The 25,912-nt window shown below is 40.6% G+C and overlaps 1 protein-coding gene across 12 annotated transcripts in view; it reads left to right on the forward strand.

The window, feature by feature from the left end:
• Positions 1-25,912, forward strand: part of DOCK10 (dedicator of cytokinesis 10) — a 259,148-nt gene that overhangs the window by 118,461 nt on the left and 114,775 nt on the right. For all 12 annotated transcript variants that reach the window (XM_084780928.1, XM_084780930.1, XM_084780929.1 and 9 more), the window contains exon 4: positions 17,482-17,564. In XM_084780928.1, the coding sequence (XP_084637054.1) occupies positions 17,482-17,564 (83 nt within the window). The remainder of the gene's footprint in view (positions 1-17,481; positions 17,565-25,912) is intronic.

Here is a 25,912-nt window from a genome sequence, read left to right on the forward strand (position 1 = left end):
ACTCCCAAGAATCTCAAATTCCCATTGGTACCGGAAATTGGACCCAAAGCTCTGGTGGCTGCAAAGTTCCTAGAGTATTCAATAGAATATGAAAATCTGCTAATGTTTTCAGGGCCTGTAGTTCAGTCAGTGATGCTTTCGTGGATAGCCATTGCCTGTGAGCATTTGGACTCCAAAGCTAACTGCTAGGGAGGTCATCTTGTTCTTCTGTGTAGTGATGGAGATGACGCAGAGCCTGTGTTTTACAGAGTAGGAAGCAGGAAAATCCTACTTACAAGTGTCCCCCAGTAACAATGGAACAGCAATAGTCAGGCCTGCCTGCAGGTGGCAGATAAAAAGTGGGAGGGGGAGAGGTTTACAGAGATCTGCTTTTAGAGGGAGAAATGCCTCAGAGAATTATACTGACAAAAAGTCTTAACCTTTAGTACTAATAGCAGCCAATCACTATAGCCTACTTGCTTTGTGCCAAATATGATCTAAACCATTCACTTATAGTAATTACAAACAAATGTCACAGCAAGCCATCCTCTTTTGATGACGAGGAGCAGGCATCATAGTAAAATTAACGTGAGCATCCAGTATCCTGCAGGCAGATACATTCCAAATCTAACCCCAGACCGTCCCGCTCAAGCTCCTGGACTTTTGATTGACAATGCTAACTGCCAATGTGAAGCTGTTCCCTATATCCTCTGGAAAGTATCTCCCCTAGTAACTATGCTCCAGCCCCTGCCCAGGCTATTCTGATATATACGGTCATTAGACTGCACAGTGGACACACTGCTAGCATTTCTGAAACCAGATAAATAAAGCTAGCACTGAAGTGGACACAGACAGTAGCAGGGTTTTTACAGAAAGCCATCTGTTTGACCACGGTTGCTGTACAGAGCTTCCTCCTTGGTCCGCCCTGTATTAAATTGCCCAGTGACTCCTTGTGATGGCAAGGACAAATGTCGTGGTTGCTAAGCAACAAATCGGAAAGAATCTGGTTTTAATACATCCGGCTCAATAAAAATCTTGAATGCTCTCTCACATTATTCCACGGTGACAGTTCATAGCCTCTTGTCAAAGGCAGTGGGCATTCTTTTCGATAGTCTCGAGTGATTTCATAGTTTTAAAGGGAATTCAATAAAATGAACCATGTCTCCATTTTTCTGCTGAATCTCTTAGTAATTATCCTCCCTGTCAGGTAGGAGAAGCTTAGGTGTTTTCCACACAAAAGCACAGGCATATTTCACAGATACACTGTTGCCAGTTATGAAAACAGCCAGCCAGGGTTAAGCAACAATGTACAAACAGGACTACCTTTAAAGATCTTGTAAGGCAGGCATAGTGAGCTTCCTTTACACCCTCATCCACAGAGCATAAAGGTAAACGTGGCTAACTTACCCACGTGCACAGAGTGACATCTCAACCTCTGCCCACTCTATGCCTTGACTCCAAACTCCTTTAAACCCAGTGCTTGGCTTTTCTGCTGATAACAAAGAAACATGCTGTTAATTTTGACCTGTCATTAGTCTTTCTGTTTCAGTTTCTCCATCTTACATAGGACTGTTAATCCAGTGATGTGATCCTGAAAATAAAGCTAGCAAAGATATGGGAAAACAACAGCTTGGGAAGATTGTCTCTATCCTCCGAAGTACTTTAACATCTATTTCCATAACCATTTAAAAAAAATAAGTAAAATCAAATGCTCCTGGGATAAAACAGGCACCACTCCCACTGGGGACCAGGGCAATAAAAAGAGTCTATATATAGAATTCAGGCTTCCTGAGCAAAACGTCTATAGTAGAGTTTCTGTTTAAATATGCACAAAGGGGTAATATGAAGCTGGGGTTGAGCCCACTAATTAAAACTAAGCTGCTGGTTTGTTCTCTCTTAACAAAATAATACGAAGGAACAGCAAACCGAGCAATATGATGGCTCAAAAGAAACCAGGCGCTGGGAGCACTTAAGCTGAGAGGGTGAGGGGAACACAGGCTACATACAAGTACTTAGCACTAAGGTTCCAAGTTCCTTTGAGACCAAAACCCATCTGGTTAATGGAATCCAATCTCCCTTTGTGGCAAAGGCAATGTAAATTGAGAAGAAAATAATGAAGTCAAGAATCTAGGTCTCACTTTGGCCCTAGAATGAAATACTTAGGAACTGAGTGAATCAGAAACAATATTTAAAGGCAGAATTAAATTCCTCTATGTCTCTAGATAGACTGGTACACAGATGCACACAACCATTATGTCCTGTCTTTCTGCCGCCAGTTCGGAGTTACCGGGGAAAGTCCAAACTAGAAATAGTGGAGTTCTCCAGAAAGATAAGGAAAATAGGGCTTATGACTAAAGAGAAAAGATAAATTAATTTAAGAGGAGAAAACTAAGCAGCCAAAGAAAAGTCACACTAAAAGCCCGAAGACCTCCTAGTTTGAATCAAGGCACAATTTCATCCTAGCAGGGTGTTCTTTAAAAACAAACAACAACAACAACTAAAAAAAAAAACACACGCACACAAAAAACAGTTTACCAAAGTATTTGCAAGTATTACACACACACACACACACACACACACACACACACACACACACACACACACACACACGGGGTGGGGAGGGGACTGACTTTAATTAGTAACATGAACCCAAACCAATTTAGAAGGGAATATCTTATTGACCATTTCCCAGACTGGCTTGCTCATTGATAAAACAATCTGTTTTCTCCTAGTGTTTTGAGAAATACATTTGATAAATGCTAACCTCAAGCTGATACAAAAAGATCATCCTGAATTAAGAACCTAATATATTTCAATAAAATAGAAGTAGCTAACAGGGAAACCCAACACGTATGCTTGTCTTTGGAGTAGTTGCTAATGATGCAAAGAAGAACATAAAAACCTCCAGTGAGCAAATAAGTGATAATTTTTTCTTATAGCCAAGTCTCCACTATTAACTCTTATTGTTAGGCTCAGAACTCCAGCTTTTGTCCATGAGTGGCTGGCTCATTACGAGGACACAACTCCCAGACAAGCGTCTGAGTAAACTTTTCTTCTGGACTCTTCGTCATCAAGCAAACTGTCAGAATAAACAAGACCAACTTTATGTTTAAAGCCAGTGATGAAACACTTGTTCTGCCATTAAATAGCTCCTCTCCATCCTGTGTCCAATTAGCAAGCTATTCTTTCTGTTTTCCCCGAAGTAAATTTGGATGCAGGAACATAAACACATTGCAACTGCTGCTACCCCTGATTGAGTTGCATGGAGTTAATTATGGCATCTTTCTGAAGGGTTAAGCTCTTTGAATAGAAGTTCTATCCCCACTGGTTTACTGTTACTGTGGGTCATGTCGTAGCTAAGTTAGCACGGAAGTAATGAAGGGCTCAACCACTAACGGAAACATTGGACTGGATTAACTATTTAGCGTGTACCATGTTGCTGAGAAGATGCCACCCAGTGAACAAAGCACACTCCATGCTCTTGAAGAGTTACAGCACTAGGGAAAAGTCACATGCCTGTGATCAGAGATTTGCACTTCAATCTGAGAAACCACGTGAGTTTTACTGAGAAAAAGAAGCAAGGTCAGGTTCACATAGCAAGAAAAATACAACAAAACACACTGAAGAATAGATTTGTCCTGGGGATAGTGTCAAAGCTTGAAGAGAAGCTGGACAAATATGAGGCTATTTATAGCTCAGGAGGGTTATTATACAGACATATAATAATAATAATCACATCGTTGTAGTGGCAAAAATAAAAGCTAATAAAGGATATAGAATTTGGCAGGATCTAGGGACTTAAAAAGAAAGTAAAAGTGAGGAATGTGGCAAAGGTCACTGACTCACATGGCTTGGACTACTGTGACATTAACTTAAATAAGGTATGTACAATTATTGGAGCAGGCTTTTAAATGTGGAAGAGAAGCCTGTGTATTGAGACAGGGGGAGGTGGAAAGATGGCAGAGTGTAGTGGGGAGACAGGGAAGTGGGAGAGAGGGGGAAGGAGAGAGAGAGAGAGAGAGAGAGAGAGAGAGAGAGAGAGAGAGAGAGAGAGAGAGAGAGAGAGAATATACAAAGAAGAAGTAACTGTATAGGTCCAAAACACAAGAGAAAGATGGGGACAAACGCTCTGAGTTGGACTGAGAGGGCAGGACTCTTAGTTATGTCCTAGAACTAAGGACCTTGCATAGACAGCAGAGAAGTGTGGCAGGAAGCAGAAACTGATACTCAGAGCCAAACAAAGATGAGTAGCAAAAGTGCATTTATGGCACAAAACATCAAAGAGGGAGGAGGATGACATCCACTGAATGTGGTCCTTTGGAGCCATCACTGGCCTTTAAGAGAAAGCTTCAGAAGTTAGGGGCACAGCCTGCTTATAGCTATAGCACATGAAAGCCCAGGGAGATGTGGGAAATGTTATCAACAAACCATTATCTATGAAGTGCATCAGGAGTAAATTCAATAGAGATGTGCACTCCTGAGACAAAATGCCTTATGCACAGTGCTCACCCAGGTGTGAATTGATCTTGAGCTTGCGTACCCAAGTACCAGTTCACTATTGGAAAGGGCAAAATTTCCCAACATTAAGAAGCAGGGTGATGAAGAAAGTTAATGCTGAGAACGAGTGTATTGAGACAGGGGGAGGTGGAAAGATGGCAGAGTGTAGTGGGGAGACAGGGAGGGAACTAGTCTCACCAACTAGATTTTGTCACAAGGCACTCAGTGAATCCAGGAGAAAAGTGGGAAATCCAAATTAGAAGCCACATCACACGGCTTCCCGGAACAAGGCGTGGGTGCGTGATGGAAGTTACGGGAGTTGAAGAGGAACTTGACACAACTCCAAATGAACTTTAGGTTCCTCGTCTCTGTTAACCAGAAGGAATGTGTCTAGTCATAAAATTGATCTCATTTCAAGGGAAGTTGGCTTTATTTTTGTCCACAGTTAAAATGGTTTCATGTCTGATTTTGGACTGCCATAAACATTGTGAAGAACCCACTCATGAGAAACGCCTTTGTTTCGTGTAATTGATACAAATTTCTGAATCTCGTGCATAGAAGAGCACGAGACACGTAGAGAAGAAAGTCTTGCGGTAGTTTATTTGTGAGGAGGCTGCACTCATAACTAAGTTGGATTTGAGGTATCCTGTTCCCTGCTTCTAAAACATGGCAAAGGGAGGATCCTCTGACCAGAGCCCAGTGTTTCTTACTTTACAGCTGACTTCTGTAACATCAGGCTACAAGAAACACTTGTGTTCCTAAGAACATTGAGAGACATACAACATCCAAATCAGAATGTTAAAAAGAAACCATATTCTTTCTCAACAAAATTAGGGTTAATAAAAACGTTGCACTTGTGTATTTTATGTTGACTTTAATGGTTTAATAGTCTTATTAATGAAGGAAGGAGGCTCTTGGCTCTTGGATGAAGGTCTTGTTGGAAGCTGAGAAACTTTTCATTTGGTGTGAATTATTTACAAGATAATTTTAAAGTAAAGTTTACTTTATAGCCTTGAAATTTTTTAATTTAAATTTTATTAATTTATTCAGATTACAACTCAATTGTTATCTCATCACTTGTATCCTCCCATTCCTCCCTCCCTCCCGCTTTCACCCTATTCCCCTCCCCTAGGTCTATGACAGAGGGGGACCTCCTCCCCCACTATATGGTCATAGTCTATCAAGTCTCATCTTGGTAGCTTGCTTATTCTTTATTTGAGTGTCTCCAGGCCTCTCCACCAAGGGGAGGTGGTCAAATATGGAGCCCCAGAGTTCATGTCAAAGTCAGTCCCCACTCTCCACGTAACTGTGTAGAATGTCCTGTCCATTGGGTAGATCAGAGTAGGGGTTCAATGTTTACTATTGTATTGTCCTTGGTTAGTGCAATAGTTTGAGCAGACCCCCTGGGCCCCAACCCACCCATCACATTTTTCTTATTGTAGGTTTCTAAGACCCTCTGGATCCTTCTATTTCCACATCTCCTATATTTCTCTTACCTAGAGTCTCAGTAGGATGTCCTCACATCTATCCCAATCTCCTGGTAGGTGAAGACTTTCGTGGGACATGCCTTTTGGGCTAGTACCCAATTATAAGTGAGTATATACCATGTGAGTCTTTCTGCTTCTGGGTTAACTCACTCATTATGATCATTTCTAGACTCATCCATTTGTCCACAAATTTCAAGATGTCCTTGTTTTTAATAGTTGAGTAGTATTCCATAGTGTAAATGTACCACAGTTTCTTTATCCATTCTTCAACTGAGTGACATTTAGGCTGTTTCCAGGTTCTGCCTATTATGAATAAGGCTGCTATGACCATGGTTGAGCATATGTCCTTGTTGTATGGTGGAGCCTTTTCTGGGTATATTCCAAGGAGTGGAATAGCTGGTCTTGAGGAAGCCCTATTCCCTGTTTTCTGAGAAAGCGCCAGATAGATTTCCAAAGTGATTTTACACGTTTACATTCCCACCAGCAATGAAGGAGCGTTCATTTTTCTCCACATTCTCGCTAGCATGTGATGTCACTTGAATTTTTAATCTTAGCCATTCTAATAGGTGTAAGATGGAATCTCAGAGTCATTTTGATTTGCATTTCTCTGATGACTAAAGACATTGAGCATTTCTTTAAGTGTTTCTCAGCCATTCGATATTCCTCTATTTAGGATTCTCTGTTTAGTTCTGAGGCCCATTTCTCAATTGGGTTATTTGGTTTGGTGGTATATAATTTCTTGAGTTCTTTATATATTTTGGATATTAGACCTTTGTCAGATATAGGGTTGGTGAAGATCTTTTCCTAATCTGTAGGCTGTCACTTTGTTCTGTTAACAGTGTCTCCGGCCTTACAGAAGCTTCTCAGCCTCATGAGGTCCCATTTACTAATTGTTGACCTGAAGGCCTGGGCTGTTGAAGTTCTGTTCAGGAAGTTGTCTCCTGTGCCAATGTGTTCCAGGCTCTTCCCCACTTTTTCTTCTAACCAATTTAGTGTCTCTGGTTTTATGTTGAGGTCTTTGATCCACTTGGACTTGAGTTTTGTTCATGGTAACAAATATGGGTCCAATTGCATTTTTCTACATGTAGACATCCAGTTAGACCAGCACCATTTGTTTAATGTACTATCCTTTTTCCATTGAAATTTTTGGCTTCTTTGTCAAAAATCAAGTGACCATATGTGTGTGGTTTCATTTCTGCATCTTTAATTCAATTCCATTGATCAACCAGCCTATTGCTGTGCCAGTATCATGCTGTTTTAATTACTGTTGCTCTATAGTACAGCTTGAGAACAGGTATGACAATTCCTCCAGAGGATCTTTTATTGTATATGATTGTTTTAGCTATTCTGGGTTTTTTGTTTTTCCATATGAAGTTAAGAATTGATCTTTCAATGTCTTTAAAATGTTTTATAGGTATTTTGAAAGGGACTGCCTTGAATCTGTAAATTACTTTTGCTAAGATGGCCATTTTTACTATGTTAATTCTCCTGATTCATGAACAAGGGAGATCCCTTCATCTTCTGATGTCATGTTCAATCTCTTTCTTCAGAGATTTAAAGTTTTTTTTTCAAATAAGTTCTTCACTTGCTTGTTTAGAGTTACTCCTAGATATTTTTAGCCTTGAAATTTTAATGGAAATATTAAAGGCCTATTTTCCTTATTTGGCCTGCTTTCATTTGCACACAAGAGTTAGATTTCTACCATAGGTAGGAGTTTCAACAGTACGCTGTTAACACTATTTTTACTAATACTAAGCACACAAAAGACAATAAAGGTAAAAACAAATGCAGTAGAATTGAGTGATATCAGGGTAAAACATACCAGGAAAAGTACTGATAAAAATATTGGAAACAATTTTGTCATGTTTCATATTAATAATCTGAAGAAATTAATTTTCTGTTTGATAAAATCTTTAGAAAAATAGTCTTGGTAAATACAAAAAATGCTCCATTCCAAATTGGAATTGGCTTCTTTATATAGACAATGTCCCACCCCATGGAAAGGTTCAGCAGCACACAGAAACCCATGCGTACCAGTTAGGAAACTTGCAATGTAAGACAATAAATTTGCATTTTGAGTTGGAACTGAGTTTTTCAGTCATACTGAATTATAACCCAAGTCTCATGTTTACATGAGTAGAATGGTTGAATCATAAAATAATTGCCAAGGGTTTTTAGCATCAGACATTTTTCATGTCCTAAAAAATTACTGTTAGGATCATGCCCAAGGATTGCAATATGCATTTCCAGGCTTGGCCGAAGTGTTACTTGTAGACGTTAATCTGATTGATTTAAAAGAACACATTTTTAGGAAAATATGACTATATTTTGGCTCATTTTAAAAACCTTATCATTTATTTTTATTTTATGTACATTGATGTTCTGCCTGAATATATGTCTGTATAAGTGTTAGGTTCCCTGTAAGTGAAATTACAGACAGTTGGGACTTGCCATGTCATGCTCGTAATCGAACCCAGGTCCTTTGGAAGAACAGCCCATGCTCTTAACCACTGAGCCATCTCTCCAATTACCAGCATTATTAAGGGACCCTTTGGAGTATTCTCAATTAAGAAAAAAGATGGAAATGGCATTCACTTCTTTCACTTATGGTGGCTACAACATATGACATTCTGTTTACAATGAGCATACTGAGCTTACATACTTACATATAACACTAATATTATATGGTGTTTTAAAATTTTATTTTATCTCTATTTGTGTTTTGCTTGCGTGTATATCTCTGTGGGGGTATCAGAAGCCCTGGACCTGGAGTTGCAGACAGCCGTGAACTGCCATGTGGATTCTGGGAGTTGAACCTGGGTACTCTGGGAAAGCAGCCTGTGCCCTTAACCACTGCACCATCTCTCCAGCCCCTCCTATGATATTTTTAAAAGCAGAATTGAAGTTCATTATATAAGATTGTTCCCTGATATCTGAAACTAAGTCATGCTTATGTCCCGTTTTGTGTGGCATCTAAATTCCTTTTTACTTCCCGGCTGAGTATTTCACAAACTCTTTAGCTGCCCAGCTTGGTTTTATGCAGCAGGAATTAATTGTTGTGCATTAGGGGAGCACACGGCATGGGTGATGCAATTGAAGAAGCCATTGTTCTCTGTGCCTTTTCTTTTGTTTCTGTGGTATCCATGTATTCGGGGCCACATGTCCTGCTTTATAGGAACAATCTCTTGTGCTGTCGACCTGGGTAATGGCACCTCTGTTGCCCCTTGAAAGGTTTCATGTAGGCAATAAATTATCCAGTCATCCTTTCAATGTGTAATTGGCCTCACTCAATTTTATGATGCTTCATTTTCCACATGTATTCAATGGCTATGGTATGCGTATAAAAATTGTTGTATTTTACAAATGTAGAATTACTCCGTGAGGATGAAGAGCCACAATGGGTACCTTTTATGGCTGCATTCATTTTTCTGGCAAGAAACTACTTGTGTGATTAAATAAACCTCCATGGCCAGGAGGGAAAATAATTTTACGACTAATAAGCCATTTGTTACCTCTTGAGTGCTCTGTAGCCAGAATCTAATCATCAGCCCTTTGAAGAGGTTGACAAATTGTATTGCCAAACAGAAATTGCTAGTTCAGGAATCACAACATGATTTGAATTGATCCTAATGCTCCTCTGAAGAGGGAGAGAAGAGGGGGAACGGAAATGTTTTCTTTACACTACTTTAGGGTGTCCCTTATATCTTTCCACTTTTCTCAAGTACTTAGGTTCTTTACTTCAGTCATCTTTAAAAGAAAAAAACTGCTATTCCTTGTTAGAGTTTTGATATAAAGCACCCCATATGGGCTTATATATTTGAAGAGTTGGGGCCCAGCCAGTGGCGGTGTCTTCAGAAGTCACAGAATCTTTAGGATGTGGACCTAGCTAGAGGAAATGGGTCACTTGGTGACAGGGACTGAGGTTGTGTACGGTGCTTCCAGCACCTTCTCAGCTTCTTCACCTGTGGCAATGCAAGCAAGCAGCCTCGCACTGATGGACTGTGTGCTGTCAAACTGCGAGCCAAAATAGACCTTTTTCTCCCTTGAGCTGCCTCTTCTCCTGTAACTGGGCACAGGGTGGAGAAAAGTAACTACTAATAACTATTGTGTGTCAAACACATGTTGAATAGCCCCAAAAAGTAAAAATCCTGTGTTACAGGGGATAGTACTGCTTTTAAAACATGTATGTAAGGGTGAGGGCAATGTCTTAACGGCTAAGACCACTTGTTGCTGTTGCAGAGGATTTTATTTCTCAGCATCCACATGGCAACTCATAAATATCTGTAAATCCCATTCCAGGGAATCTTACATCCCTTCCTGGCTTCTGCAGGTACCAAGGAAGTATGTAGGATATAGATAAAGATTCAGGCAGTTATACACATAAAATATAAATAGGGGCTGGAGAGATGTCTCACAGTTAAGAGCACTGGCTACGCTTGTAGACTTGTGCTCAGTTCCCAGCTAGCCACCACCTGGAAATCCAGGGCATCCTGTGCTCTCTTCTGGCCTCCATAAGCACTACATGCAAACACACACACACACACACACACACACACACACACACACACACACACACGTGGTTCACACACATCCAAGAAAAATGCCCATACACATAACATATAGTAAGTAGGATATTTTTAAATAAATGAGTCTATAATGTGTATGAGTTACTAGAATCCACAATTTGAAGCCTAATGCCCTAGGTCAGAGTGACAAGAACCAGGTTCCATTATCACTTCTGAAATATGATGAATTGTACCTAATAAAGGAGCAGTGTTTCTTTACATCATTCAGAATTGCCTATAGTATTTCTTATTATATATCATATATATATATATATATATATATATATATATATATCATGTATGTTATGATTATATATATATATTTATCTTATGGTGTATATTTATATGTGTGTTGTGGTTATATATAATATATGCATATATACATATGTGTATATGCATGTATGTATGTATATATGACTGCAACACCTCTACAGAGATTCTGACTTTGTGACAGTCAAGTGAAATTCAGATACCCTCAAGGGATTTATGGGCATGGTTTCTAAAACACTAGCATAATTGTTCAAAAGCCTTCAGTCATGCCAACTTTAGCTAGGATTTTTGTGTCTAATCACACACAGACAGAGATGCTGAAAATAGATACACATCAAACAAAGAAATAAATGAAGAAAACTACAGCAGGATATCTGCAAGAAAACAACCACCTCCACTAGTTCTTGCTCAGTCCTCTACTCCGAAGTACACGGTGCCAGCCTTCAAATGAAAGGGACACAGGGAGCTGGTGATTTGACACCGGGCTCAGTACCAAGGGCGAGGGCGATCATAAGAGAAAACAGAAGCTATTGCCTCCTAACAGGTACAACTAGCCTGTGACTCTGGATTTCAGCTTTGCTTTTGGTCAGAGAGATGCTGTAGCCACAGGCCATAACTGTTTTTAATGATCGTCTTAGAGTGACTGTGTGGGCTGCAGCAAAGAATAGGGAGTAATTTGCTATGCATAGCCTTGGAAAGTGAAGGGCCATAGCTGTGTAGGAGAACCGTGATGTGTTTCTAAAATGCACTGGCTTCCTCAGACTCAGAGAAAGTGCAGATTGAGAAGGGTTCTCAAGAGCCAGCCAGCCAAACCTCGATCTTCACATACCCACCTCATGTGTGAAACCTTGCCACTAAGTGCAGAAGAAATATGATGAAAACAGAATTCTTCAAAATTGATGCTACTGCAGGTCCCCAAACTCTACTTACACAAACCAAGGAAAATGAGTTGTTATTGACAGTTGAAATGAACACTATGAGTTACAGTTTGGATCAAACTTGCAGAAGGAATTGATATTCTTTAAAGCAAATACTTGCGGAGTGCTTTTCCTATGCTAAGCGCTGTATAAAAGTTATTATTGTATTTGGTCCTTGTGAAATCGGTATTATTTAAATGGATACAGAAACTTAGAGCTACTAAGACACTCATTTGAGATGCCACAGGTAATCAATGAAAAACAAAATTCAAAACCAGACCTGTCAGAGTCTAGGAGAAAAACAGAAAAATCAAACTTTCAGAATGATGGACCAGATGTGTTTTTAAAAAGCAATATGCAATAGTCAAATGATGCATATGTTTGCTGAATGGACTTTTAGAGCCAGGCAAATCCATTCGAATTTTTCTATCTATCATAGATGGTTTCTAAGTAAAGAAACAGATCTTCTTGTCTCTCTGATCTATTAAGTTAGAATACCAAATCCCAAGGCGGTGTGTGCAGTGCCTAATAGCAAAATATGTGACTAACATTGGCGATGGAGAGAGATAAAGAAGGAAGGAAGAGGGACAAATGGAGCGACAGAGAAAGAGGGGGAAGGAGGAGGAGAAGTAGAAAGTCCACTGCATTTAGCCAGTAAATTTAATGGTCAGTTAACTTATGGCCTACTGCAAACAGTGTGTGTAATGCATATAAGGAAGCATATTTATCAAGGTTGAAATAGCTACCCATAGGAAGCAAAGTTGAGTGAATCCTAGGTCTATGTATGTGTATCCCACTAACACTTTAGATCACCCAGCCCAGTGTCTACGTGGTCAGAAGCTGAATCTGAGATCCTAATAAGTAAAACAATTTCACCAAAATCATTGGCCACTTTTTTTAAATGAAAAAAAATTGAACTACTTTGAGAATTTTGTCCTAAAGCTAGCATCTAAAGTGAGTGGTGTTTAGAGAAGGGATGGGAGGCCATAGGCAGGAAGATGTATACCAAGCAAGTCTTTTCCATAATGGCACCCGCTTTGATGTCACTGTAAAACCAAGTGACTTTTCCCCCTTCAAGTCCACACTCACATCATCTTTTCTGTAAGATCCACCCTCTTTAAATCACATCTCCCATGCCCTTCCTCCACTGGGTTCTTCTTCACAACATTCATAACCTCTGACATATGACATAATCTGTAATTTTTGCATTTACTGACTATCCTTTCACAGTGACGGAAAGAAGAGGTGGATTTTTGCCTCTTGTTCACTGTGAAGTTCTCACCACCTAGAACCACTTCCAGGTTGGATTAGGGCTTCACGGAGGCTTTTCAATGAATTGCTGGATGATCAGTCTTCACATCTAGGAGAGTTGGATTATGGAATTATAGTATGATATCTCTTTCATCTATAAGTAAAATTTAGAAATCAAAATGGGGTTGCGAGGAGTGTCCACCAGAGAAAACTGCTCAGACATGGGTTTAAGCCAATAGAAAGCCTTCATTCATTGGCCAGCTTCTACACTGGTGTTCGAGATCTGAGCATAGCACTGACATACTTCAGCTTACAAGAACAGTTACCCAGAAGTAGAACTGCAGAGCAAAAAAATAAAAACAAAAACAAACAAACAAACAAAAACCAATGTTAGGACACTTAGAGACTTTCCCAGAACTGTGGAGTTTGATGCATTAGGCCTTTGTTTCACTTTTGGCAGATGCTGCTGTCTACATGCTGAGTATTACACCCTGAGTGGCACTTCCAGCATGGAGTCAGTTGTACTAAGGCTTCAGGACATACTAAGGTCTGGGGCCCTGTTACAGGGGCTACAGATGTAGCTGTGTGATATTATGGTTGCCTAACGTGTTCAAGGTCCTCAGTTCAATCCTTTGTACCACCAAAATAAAAACAATAATATGGGGGAAAAAAGAAAAAAAACAAAATAGAAATTGAATGCAAACATCCTTAAATTATATTAACTGAATAAAAAGCATATCCATATACAAATGTCAACTTGGAGACAAACTCAACAAAACTGGACTAGAAAAAATAATAAAACATGTCCTAGAGGAATGAAAATAGGGAGTGGGCATCATGCCTTTGTTTTCCACTTTAAAGCACATTTTGGCAGCTATGGAGATGACTCCGTTATTAAGCGTGCTTACTGCTCTTGCAGAGGACCAAAGCTTGGCTCCCAGCATACACGTGATAGCTTACAACCCTCTGCCACTCTAGTTCCAGAGAATCTGATATCCTCTGTGAGCTTCCAAAGGCACCCATACATGATGCACACATAAGCAGGCAGACAAAATACTCATACGCAGAAATTAAACATAAATAAATCTCAAAACGCATTCTGTCCCACATGAAAACAAGCATAAGGTAGGAAGTGCAGAGAAAGTAAGGCAGGAGAAATGACAGCTACCCTGGGAGTCCAGACAGCTTGACTCAGCACACTGTTGGCCTTTCTGCTTCTTGTCAAAATGCTTGGCATTTTTGTCTAAGATGGCGAAAGTTTAGCCAAGGACCCTATTAAGGTTCAGCGTTCTTCAGCTGCACTTTGCAAATCTGGCTCAGGCATTGGCAAGTGGGTGCTGAGTGTTAGCTAAATATACTGTTTTGTTCAAATCCATTCATTCAATTCTTTCAGCCCTCCTTAAATTCCTTTCTTCTCCATGTTGACCTGCCTTACTAGGGTCCTTTTTAGAGAGGGGGAAAAGAAAACTGCTTTTTTAAGATAGATTTTTATTTCTAACATGCACGCAATAAATTTTTATCACACTCACTTCCCACTTTTCCTCCTAACTCCTCCCAAATTCACCACCCTGCCACACCACACACTACACACATGCTCCCAATTTTGTGCCCTCTTTGATTTGTTTTGTCATAACCCACCAAATCCAGCTTGTGTTGTCCATATACTCTTGAGTGTGAGGCCACCCATTGGGTTTCAGAGGACCTACCAGGGGCCACGCCTTTACAAAATTCGACTTTCCATTCCCCAGAAATAATTAACCATTGACCCCTCAGCTGGGTGTGCATGCTCGTGCAGCTCCATGCTGGATTGCTGACTGGCTTGATCTTGTACAGGTCTTATACAGCCAACTACAGCTGCTGCATGTTCATAAGTGCAACGATCCTATGAAGCCCAGAACCCTGATACCTTAAGTCCCCCCTGAAGTTTGGGTCTTACAGTCTTCCTGACTCTCCTCTGTGAACTCCTTGAGTGGAGAGAGTATGACACTGGTGCCCCATTTGTGTCTGAGCACTTCACAAACACTTAGCATCTGCTCCTTGACTGGCTGTGAGCTTCTTTATTAATGGAAGTGCAAAGAATACACAAAAGATGCCCAAAGGATGCCCAAAAGATGCAGAAAGAACATTCTCTAATGAGGTCTGAGAGTTGACATTTTCATTTACATTTAAAAACTAGTAAAGAATGCTCAGGAATTAGCTAAATGCATAGAAGCACTTGCCATGCAGTCTGAGCCCCGGGGCCCATATTTTTTTTAAAGCCAAGTGCAATTGTGCCCATTTGTATCTGTGACTTCAGTATCCCTAGAGCAAGAAGAGATGCAGAGATAGAATAATCATCCAGAAGCTCAAAGACCAGTTAACCTGATCTTTTCCAAGAAATAAAAGAGACCCTACCTCAACAAGGTAGAAGGAAAGAACCAATTCCCAAAAATTATCTTCTAACCTCCACAGGCATGCTGTAGCAAGTGCACATGCCTGTGCATACAGAGAAACACACACACACACACACACATGCATGCACACACAAACAGTAAGTGATTTTTTTTCTTAAAATTAAAAAACTGGTATATAAAAGTATGCATGTTTATGAAATGACACAGTGTTACATGTATATGTTATATAATTTCAGATCTGAGTCAGCATCTGCTGCCTCACATTTTTGCCTGCTTTTGTGACAACATTGAAAAATCCCTTTTCTAGCTTTTTGAAATCGCAGTGCATAGAGCTATGAATGGTCACCCTGCTGTGTCCTGACATGCAAAAAGTCTTTATTTGTAGCCGACTACAATTTAGGACCCAGTGGTCACACTTCCCTCTCCTCTCCTCCCAGCCTGTACTCTCAGCCTCCATGCACTCAGCTTTGTTTTGAAAGCCTTCCTTGGCACTGTGCTCATACCGCCATCCAGCCTCCCACTCCTGCCTTTGTCCTGGTCTAACATGTTTTGTTCTCGGTTTCCAGTTTGTGCGTGGGCCCTTCCCTGAACAAATAGAGCCATGGGCTGAGAGAAATCCAGAACAGATAAGGTCCCCTCACCTGCCTGTATTCTACAGCTGAAGTTCTCTGCCTCAAACCTCTTAATAGGGTCCGTGTCTAAACGGTCTCATTTTAAGCAAAGTTGTCAAGGATCCAGACAAGGAACAGAATGGCCACAGCAACTCTAATCAAAGAACTCCTGGGGTTGTGGTCCTTTTCCATCCAGCTCCTTTACTGACTTTCCTTTCTTACTGACTCCCCCTGTCTGCAGTGCACTGTGACCCCTTTCCATATAATTCTGCAGAAACCATGATCTCACTTTCCTGCCTGCAGTATCTATGTATCTTCTCTGTCGTGTCCTCGGTTACAAAGACAACTCAAAGCCCATTATTCCTCAGAGGTCAATGAATTTATTACACTTCAAATTTTTCCCATTAGTGCAAGAAGATAAAGTATGCTTGTACTCCTAATGCACAGATGTTTAATTCTCAAAATCATTTCATTTTAGAATTAAAGGAGTCTTAGAATCTGGTTTGACATACTGAAATCTCCATTACAACTCTATGGTCACTACAATAAGCTAAGTGGTAGGTAGGTGTCTGGAAAATAGTTTATGTCCATAAGTAGTATTAAAAAAAAATCAAGGCTTGGGGTGATAATAACATCAGTAGAGCTGTGTAGGGAGTTGACTTCCTGTCTTTGGAACCCATATAAAATTCTAGGCCTAGTGAGGCACACCTGTAATCCTAAAATGGTGGATGATGACAGGCAGACAGAAGCCAGAGGATTCTTGAAGCTCACTGGCATACTATTATTGCCTAATTAGTGAGTTCCAGGATCATTCTCAAAAGATAAGGCGGAGAGCAGTAACACTCACATCCATATATGGCCTCCATAATGCATATGCACACACGTACACATCTGCATACATACAACACACAAATAAGTAAATGGTATAAAACCAGCCATCACATAATTTACTAGCTTCATTTTCGACATAAATCTATGTGATCCTTTATAATTAACACTCTGTAAAACTCAGGATAATGGAAAAGACTGTGAAAGATAAGTTTGAGAGAAAGCTGAAAAGCCAGCTTCAGGCTGGGCCAACAAAGGTAGTGATATCAAAGGACCAGAAGAAATAGTTCAGAGACTAAAGCAGAGTGAGAAAAAAGAGGCTAGCATCATGACAAGACTAGACACAAATAAAAACATCCACGGTTACTAAGGACCGTTAGATGATGGGTGAGATGACAAGTAACGCTGAAGAAATAACGTGTCTTGTGGAGAGCTGTGCATCTGCTCTGAGTCAGTGATGACTGTGTTCCGTTTCCTGGTGATGGGGTAAGACACTTCCTCCTCCGGGAGTCTGGAGAGAATTTCGTGACATTGGAGGATATCTGACGGTTATGAGGAGCTCTTATCTACCTTGAGGTGGCTAACGTGGCCACCTCTGCCCCGCCTGTGATTATGAGAACATTTTGCCAGCACAGCTGACTTCTAATGGCAATCCTTATCACTGTCTCTTCTGTTTGTTCCAGGCTTGTAAATTCTACAGTTCCCAGTGGTATGTGGTAAACTACAAATATGAACAATATTCCGGAGACATTCGACAGTTACCCCGGTAAGAATGTGACATCTGCTTATTATAAAGACTAGGGGGGTGGGCGTTGTGCATATTTAAAAATCACCTCTTCGTAAGCTCCAACATTGTTTATGAACACTTGTGTTTGTATGAGTCAAAGTACAGACCAGTTTGCTCAGCATCGTGTAGTTCTGTTGGCACAGTGAGAGTCTGGAATGAGGCTTGGTCTTCTCTGATTTGATGTCTAGTTGGAGTTCAAGCACTTGCTCACTGTTTCATCACTCATCAGTGAACTGACCTGTCAATGGTGGCACTGGGAAAGGCCAACATGGTTCACAGAGTTTCTCACCAAATCTCCTATAGCTTGATATCTGCCACTTGCTATATGTGCTTTCACTGTGGGGTGTCAAAAGGCGTGAAAGGGCATACATCCAAAAAGAGCTAGACAGAAACCAGATGCCTAACTTCCCTCTGACACTTGGGACCACAGAGCCTTTAGGAAGGTCACTTTGTTCCATTTGCCCTCAAGCATCACTTCCACAGAAATCCACCTGCTGGCCTGAACTGTACAGTAAGTATTTATTTGTTTCCACTACTGAAATAAAAGCCTTCAAAGGGTAAGGAATTTCCCTGATGAGTCTCATTTAGGAGAATTCCTGGCACATAATGCCATGCAACACTTCACTTTAATACACCACCTTCAGAAATAGGGTTGGAGTTGCTGAATATTAAAACAACAACAATAACAAAAGCCCCGCTTCAAACTAGTACCTTCTAACTCATCGGTTCATCAAACAAACATGATGCAAATACTTCAAGGGGGGAAAAAAACAACAAAGGGCAATGAAAAGTTCAGCGTCAGCTTATATACTCTCTCAAGGGATTCATACTGGGTCTAAGGTGTTTTATTTGCCCATGATACAAATTTCACCTCTACTTGGCAATACTTTCTGTCCCCAGACAAATCTTTCCAAACCAGGACACTTGCAAGTGTTGCCTCGCTTCGTAAAAGGCAGACTCTGAAAGGGGGAGCTTTGAGTGCATCTCAAAAGGTGACACTTGAACTGTATCCCAAGGGACAATAACTACCAGTGTTCTGATCTCAGGAAAAGGAGTCCCTAGGGGAGAGGGGGAGTTGTGATGGGGGACAAGAGCAAAGGCGCCGAGACCAAGGTTGAGCACTTGAGCAGAAGAAGAGGCTGGGGGTGAGGCCTGGAGGGGAGTGTAGCAACAAGAAGCCAGGGACAGGGACTTGGGAACCCTGGAGGCCAGCTTAGAGTTTATTCTCCCTGTGATAGACGTCTTGAGGAAATGTCTTCCAGGGTGTAACATCTTTTAAAAATCACTTGGCTTCTGTTAAGAGGAGTGACATGGAAGAAGAAGGAGAAGAGGAAACCTTTTGTCCAGAAGCTGTCTCACAGAGAAGAGCAGGCCAAAACAGGAAGTCCTTTTTTATTTTTTATTTTTTCTAAGAAATCACTGTGCTGTAACTCTCACAGATGTCGAAACATTTTTGTAAAACTCGGGATTCCTTAGTGATAATCTCTTGTTGGGAAAGCCCTGTCACACCCTGAGGTTTCTTGAGTTCCATTCAAGATGTCTGGGTGCTAGTCACACACTTCCTCTAGGTGAGACGGAAAATCAAATTCCTAACATCTGCACTCCCTCTTTCTAAGAACAGTTCTGAGAACCAGTCATAACTTGGAAGCTGTATCCATACTTGAAAGACCATGGATTAAATGACGGGACCTACGCAGCCGCATTCAATGCCCGTTATTTTTTGCGTATGTCTGTGTGGTGTTCATGCCCATTTATGTGTGTTCAAGTGCATGTAGGGACCTGAAGCTGGTGTCGGGAGTCCCTCTATTTTATTTGTAGCAGCAAGGTCTCCCGGTTGACTCGGAGCCTGCCAATATGGTTAGTCTCGTTAGCTAGCCATGCCGGTAAGGATCTCCCCGCTGTCTGAGCCGCTAACTCTGACGTTACAAGTGGGCAACCACGCCCACCCAACATTTACAAGGGTGCTGGGGTGGAACTTCAGTTCTTATGCGTGTGTACAAACAAGTGCTTTGCCCACTCCTCCCCCAACCCTCGCTTTTGAGTAAAACTCTTTCCACTCGTACCTGGAGCACTTCAACTACCAAATACTATCTGTTATTACAGTGACGATGCCATGAAAGCAGGAAACACAATATTGCATGCTTACCGAGTCCTCCCTCTATTAAAGGGATGGATACAGAAAGCATGTCCACTGTGGAGAGATTCTGGGCACGACTACTGAGTTAATGCTTGGACATATCTCCAACGTGGTAAGAGAAAGTAACCGAAACATTATTGAGAATTTCATTAGCATTATCTAAAGGAAGTGGAAGTAGATAGTAAAAGGAAAATAGTTTGCCACAAAGTAAGAAATTTTAAATTATTTTCCTTATATCCTCATAAAACAATTCTATCATAAAAAATAACTTGAAGTGTAGAATCCCCTAGTATATGCCCCAGAATAATGACTACTTCAACATTGCATAGTAGAATTATTTTTTAATGACTTTACAAAGCTAAGAACTGCCCCCTAAAGACTATCCATATTTAGGTCAGTAGTGGAAACAGATTAATTTACTTGGGTCTTCTGAGTCTGGTAAAAGTAAATCATGTTCATGCCTCTTGGATTAGAAAAATTCTCCTAAGTCTGCTACCAATTTAAACTGATCGTTTCTTTTTCCAAGTTGCTAAGGCTGCAAAATAAAAATTTTAAAAGATGAAATTATGGAAAAATTTTTAAAAAGTGAAATATATTATTTAAATTTGCAAGTATGCTAAGCTAAATTTAACTCTTAAGACCCCTGTATATTTTCAACTATGCACTCAAAAAAGCAAACTAGAGAGATACATTATTTTCTACAGAACGTGAAATGTGTGGCCTCACACAGTCAACATTGAGCTTGGAGTTCCTGGGAAATTCAAATGACATAAAAAATTATGATTCTGCTGATTTCACTAGAGCACGGGTAGAATACAGAGTTGCACAACGTAGAAAACAAAACAATAACAACAAAACTTTACCACAGTTCACCTGATAAGGAAGAATAGCTTTCATAAAATACAAAGGTAAAATACAGAAATGCACAACACTTAAAAAAACAAACAAGCAAACAAAAAAAACATCAAAAACATAAACATAAACATACTTTACTATAGTTAACCTGAGAAAACATAATATTTCAATGGTATATTTTTTAATCAGGAACTCAAAATCATTTTCATCTACAGAGTGTGTTCAAGGCCAGACTTGCCTATCTATAACCCTGTCTCAAATATAACAGAAAAAAAACACACCTTAAATAGATAAACAAATACTTGTTCAGTGTCAGCTGGGTGGTGGTGGTGCAGGCCTTTAATCCTCTCAAAGGCAGGCTGATCTCTGAGTTCAAGGACAGCCGGTCTGCAGAGTGAGTTCCAGGACAGCCAGGCCTACACAGAGAAACTTGTCTTGAAAAATAAAAACAAAACAAAAATTTGTTCAGTTTCTATGCTGTGTTAGACTATGACAAATGTGGTACGTATATTTTTCTCATGTAACACCCATAAATGTACATAATAGGAACTGTTATTACATTTTACACAGGAAATATGGGCATCAAGTTCACAGATAATAACTGAAGGGACACTCAAGTATTGCCCTGATCCTATTTGGGGCAATAGTAGGAACTTTGGTGAGGAAGTGAAACATGATATTTTCTTTGCTCACATTGGGTTCAAACTCAAAGTATGAGGTCCTTGGGGGAGGGTAGGGGTGGGATTTTTTGCGGTTTTTGTTTTTGAGACAGGGTTTCTCTGTATAGCCTTGGCTGTCCTGGACTCTCTTTGCAGACTAGGCTGGCCTTGAACTCACATTGATCCTGATTGACCTGGCATGTGCTAGCACACCTGGCTCCCCTGGCCAGTCTTTTCTCTTGAGATTCCAAGGGTTCTTAGAGACCAGCCAATGCTCCCTCAAGTTGAAGTTTTGAAGGCAATAGGCAGAGATACAACCTTTATGCTATCTTTAATGAGAGAACAGACATTGTTTAACAACCATGCAGACTTCAGAAAAGGACGGCAGGGCTGGGTTGTTGCTCTTTTAATGTAAGGCTGGGGGTGTGTTGCCTTGGAGATCAATGAAGAAAGAGTTCTCAGTTGCTCAGAGCCTCAGAAATGCTTTAAACACTGCCTACTTCCTGCACCCAGGAGCTTTTCCTGCACCACTAATTTCCCTTCACTCCTGGGTGTTCCAAACACGGTCTCTCCCCATGATCTTAATTACGTTTCTCTCCATTAGAATGATGTGTCCCAGCTCATCACAGGACCTGCTGTTCTTCACTGACATCCATGAGTCTCAGAGGTGGCCTGCCTTCATCATTTTGTCTGACACAACTACATAGTTACTCCTTTCTCTACGGTTTTCTTTTCCAATTTATTCATATTAATTCTTTGAGAGTTTCATACAAAATCTCTTGACCATATTTGAACCCTTTTCCCCTAACTCCTCCTAAATTCACCCTCATCTGTTTACCCACCCAACTTGATGTTCTGTTGTTGTTTTTGTTGTTGTTTAAGTCTAATGAGTCCAATCTGTCTTGTCTAAATACTCTAGGAGTGTGGTCAAGCAATACAGGGTCACACCTAAACAAACAAACACCAAACTCTCTCTTTCCCAGAAGCCATCAGTTGCCAGTAGCAACGGTAGGGGTTAAGACTTCATGCTTACCTCCCCAGTCCATGCTGTGGTTTTGTTTGGCATGAGCTCAGCCAGGTCTTGTGTTGGAATGACTGCTGTGAGTTCATATGTGCTCTGTTAATGTCTCAAAAACACAACTTTGCTTCAACCATCCACCATCTTTCTGACCCCTCCTCTATAATGGTCCCTGAGCCTTGTCAGGAGGGGGTATGATATAGGTGTCTCATTAAGAGATAGATGAGCATTTCACAGTCTCTTATTCTCTGAATGTTGACCAGTTGTATATCTATATGTTAACTGGAATCTATTGCAAGGAGAAACTGTGATGAGCACTAGGAAATACACTAATCTATAGGTGTAAGGATAAGTCATTAGGAATTGGACTAACAAAACTCTGTCTACTTACCAGAGTAACAGTAGTAGGGTCTTATCTAAGGCCTATGACTTATCTACATAGGTGGCTATATTATTGGTCTCATTAATGGTGTCCAGTATGGGTTTCATCTTTTGGAACAAGCCTTAAAGTCAATCAAAACAAGTGTTTGGTTATTGCTATACTAGTTATGTCACTGTGGTACCAGTGAGCATGTCTTGTAAGACTGGTCCAGATGGTTTCAATAGCTGCTGGTACCCTCCAGAAGTTGATGATGAGGTCCTATTGCTGAAGATACCACATATTACAGTCATAGCACAGGTTGGCTCTGACATGGAAGCGTCATCGTTGCTGGCTAGAATTCAGTGTTGGAAGATGCTATGCATGTTACCAGAGGAGAAAAGTAGTCATCAATTTTGCCTAATTAAGAACCCTGTGACTTACAGTCCTGGCTGCTCTTGCAAAATATGCCCACTGGTACCCAATGGCAAGAGAGTTATGGGATTAACCAAACACTTTGTGATTGGATGTAAAGCTCATTATGCTTTTTTATTCATTGTAACATGAGATTATATTATATGCTCCTGTCATGTGCAAATTGATGTCTTGAAATACAGAGGCATTGTGAAATAGTCAAGCCTAGCTGATTAGGAAATGACTCACTTCACATCAGCATGATTTTTGTAGTCATAGCTCTTAAGATCACTCCCTCTACAGTTTACAAAAATGTATGTACAGCCACTTAACATGCAAGTTTCCACCACCCTGCCTTTACGGCCATACCATCAATTTTTAAATCCCATAATGCCCTCATTTCAGATGAAATTTTTCAAGCAATTGATCTAAAACTTGACATTTGGACTTGCCCCTCAAACTCAGATGAAATGTCACCTTTCATGAGAAGGAGAGGGGAAAAGACTGCATTCAGAAGCTTTATTCTGTCAATCAAATAAAAAAAATGTGAAAGGAGCAGTCTCTTGTTCTTGGAGTATAATGTGCTATTATGGAGAAAAATAATGGCGTAGGAAGTTTTTCCCAGTGATCTGAAGGTAATCAAGTGAAAACTACTTGCTATGCCTTCCCAGGAAGGTGACCGGGACCAAAAGGAACAGAACAAGTTAACATCATTGTGGCGATTAGCACAGATGAACTGGAACACATCTGAGGCTCTGCAAAGAAGAGAGAGAAAATTTCTATGTTCTTTCTAGTGTTTTCAGTGATGATTTGAAGTCGTCTTTCCTGATAACGTCATTTCAGATACCTCCTCCAATCCCCTCTCTTCTGTGTGCTTATACAAGTGGCCCCTACTCTCTTCATTTTTATCTCTGTAAAATAGCAAAATTAGGCAAAACTGCAGCCCCAGAATCACGTACAGAATTCTGATTATACATATATGTGGCTAGATAAGGAACAGTAATCCATGCCTATTTAAGTTTGCATACTAAGCTTCCATCTATGGTTTTAAGTATCTTCCAACCTGTCAATAATCCATGGAGAATGTCATATTACATGTTATTAGGTTTTTTAATGTGCCAGACTTGAAAAGAAGGCAATCTCTGTGTGTGTGAGTACGCATGCACGTACGCCAGTAGGCGCATTCTTCACTGTGTGGACAATGTAGATTCCGTGGGGTCAACATGGAGTGTATAGCCTATCATTTTCAGCCTTATTTTCTGAGACAGACTCGCTCACTGAACCTGGAGCTCACATTTTATCTAAAGGAACTGGCAGTAGCTCCTAAGAACTTCTTCCTGTCTCCCACCCACCCCTATAAGTACTGAGATAATAGTCATACAGGAGCACATCCAGTTTTTACATCGGTGCAGGGGGTGGAGCTCAGATACTTATACTTGCACAGGAAACGATTTCCCCACTGGACCATCTCCAAGCCCAAGAGGATCATCTCCAGATAACACTTTCTACAGCTCTTCTTCCCACTTTTAACTGTTGAGAAAAATTCTTACCACTTGCAAGTACTGACCAGTACGTCTTGATATTTTTCAAAGACCACAGACAAAAAAAAAAAAAAGTAGACAAGAGAATCAGAACGAAAATGACAGAAGAGTCCATATTTCATCCTTAACACTCAATCTCAGATCCTTAAACACACAATCTCAGGTCCTGTGTTCGTCACAGTAGCGTGCAGGACCCGGTGATGGAGCATGTCTGGGCACCGGTAATGGTGATGGATGTAAGCACTTTCTAATTTTTGAGACTCTGCTAAGAAATGGGCAGTGCTTAACAACGAATGGGATTGTGTGCTACAACTTCCCGTGGTGCACGGGGAAGCAGGCATGGTGCTGTTCTGCAGAGGGAGGATAGAAGAGCCCTTTACATCCATTAGGTAGCAGCCTGTGAGAGTGCACAGGAGGAACTTAAGTGTCAGGAGCCTTTAGCCTCCTCCCTTTCTCTTCAGAACACTGTCAGCTCAGGAACGGATGTGTAATGGGATTAACAAATTCACCTTTGGTCTTCTTTTTCTCATAGTCTGGTTCAGATTCCGCATGATATGTCATCTTAAATATGAAATATCTGCATGTGAGATTTTATGCCTTAAAAGGTGGCAAAGGGCTGACAATCAAAGAAAGCCTCAACTCTAAGTGCAGAGTCTGGCTTCCTCCAGCCTTTCATTATGAGACAGACTTGAGCCAAGGAAAACTTGCTTCAGACTTATTCTGTGCCTATAAAGCCAGGTGTGCCTTCCTCTTCCCCTGAGATGGCAGATCATGCCACAGGCAACACAGAAACTTCTGTGATGCCAAAGGGTGCGCACAGCATGTGCAGCCTCCACTGCTCCATCTGAGTAGGCTGCTGAGGGGCTCCCACAGGGCATGACACAACCTGAAGGCCAAAACATCAGTTGCTTCTTGGGATTCAAATCCTTTCGTGCCTGAAGCTGCTTGGGGAACATTCCGATACCATTGGCCATGTTACATACAGGTGACCCAGAAAAGCTAACACAAGTGTCACTGCTTAATATTCTACTTCAAGAATGCAGAAGAGGGAAGGCGCAACACTCAGATTTATATCCACCCTCTCTGCTCTCAGCCACCATAAAAAATATGTACAAATCTATGTCAATGATAACTCGTTGATTTAAAATATATACTTAGTAGAAATAAGATACAATGGTGTAAAGGGAAATTTCACACTTCCCAGAGAAAAGGAACCCCAGATTTTAAGGTTGCAAAGCTTACAAAAAAAAATCAGAACCATGTTTATGGAGTCATTGTGATCTTGGGAACAACAGAAAACAAAAGCAAGATATCAGATGGCAAAGTAGACATTTTTTTTCATTCT

Source organism: Acomys minous (assembly GCF_964271855.1).
Source record: "Acomys minous genome assembly, chromosome: 4".
NCBI classification, from domain to species: Eukaryota; Metazoa; Chordata; class Mammalia; order Rodentia; family Muridae; genus Acomys; species Acomys minous.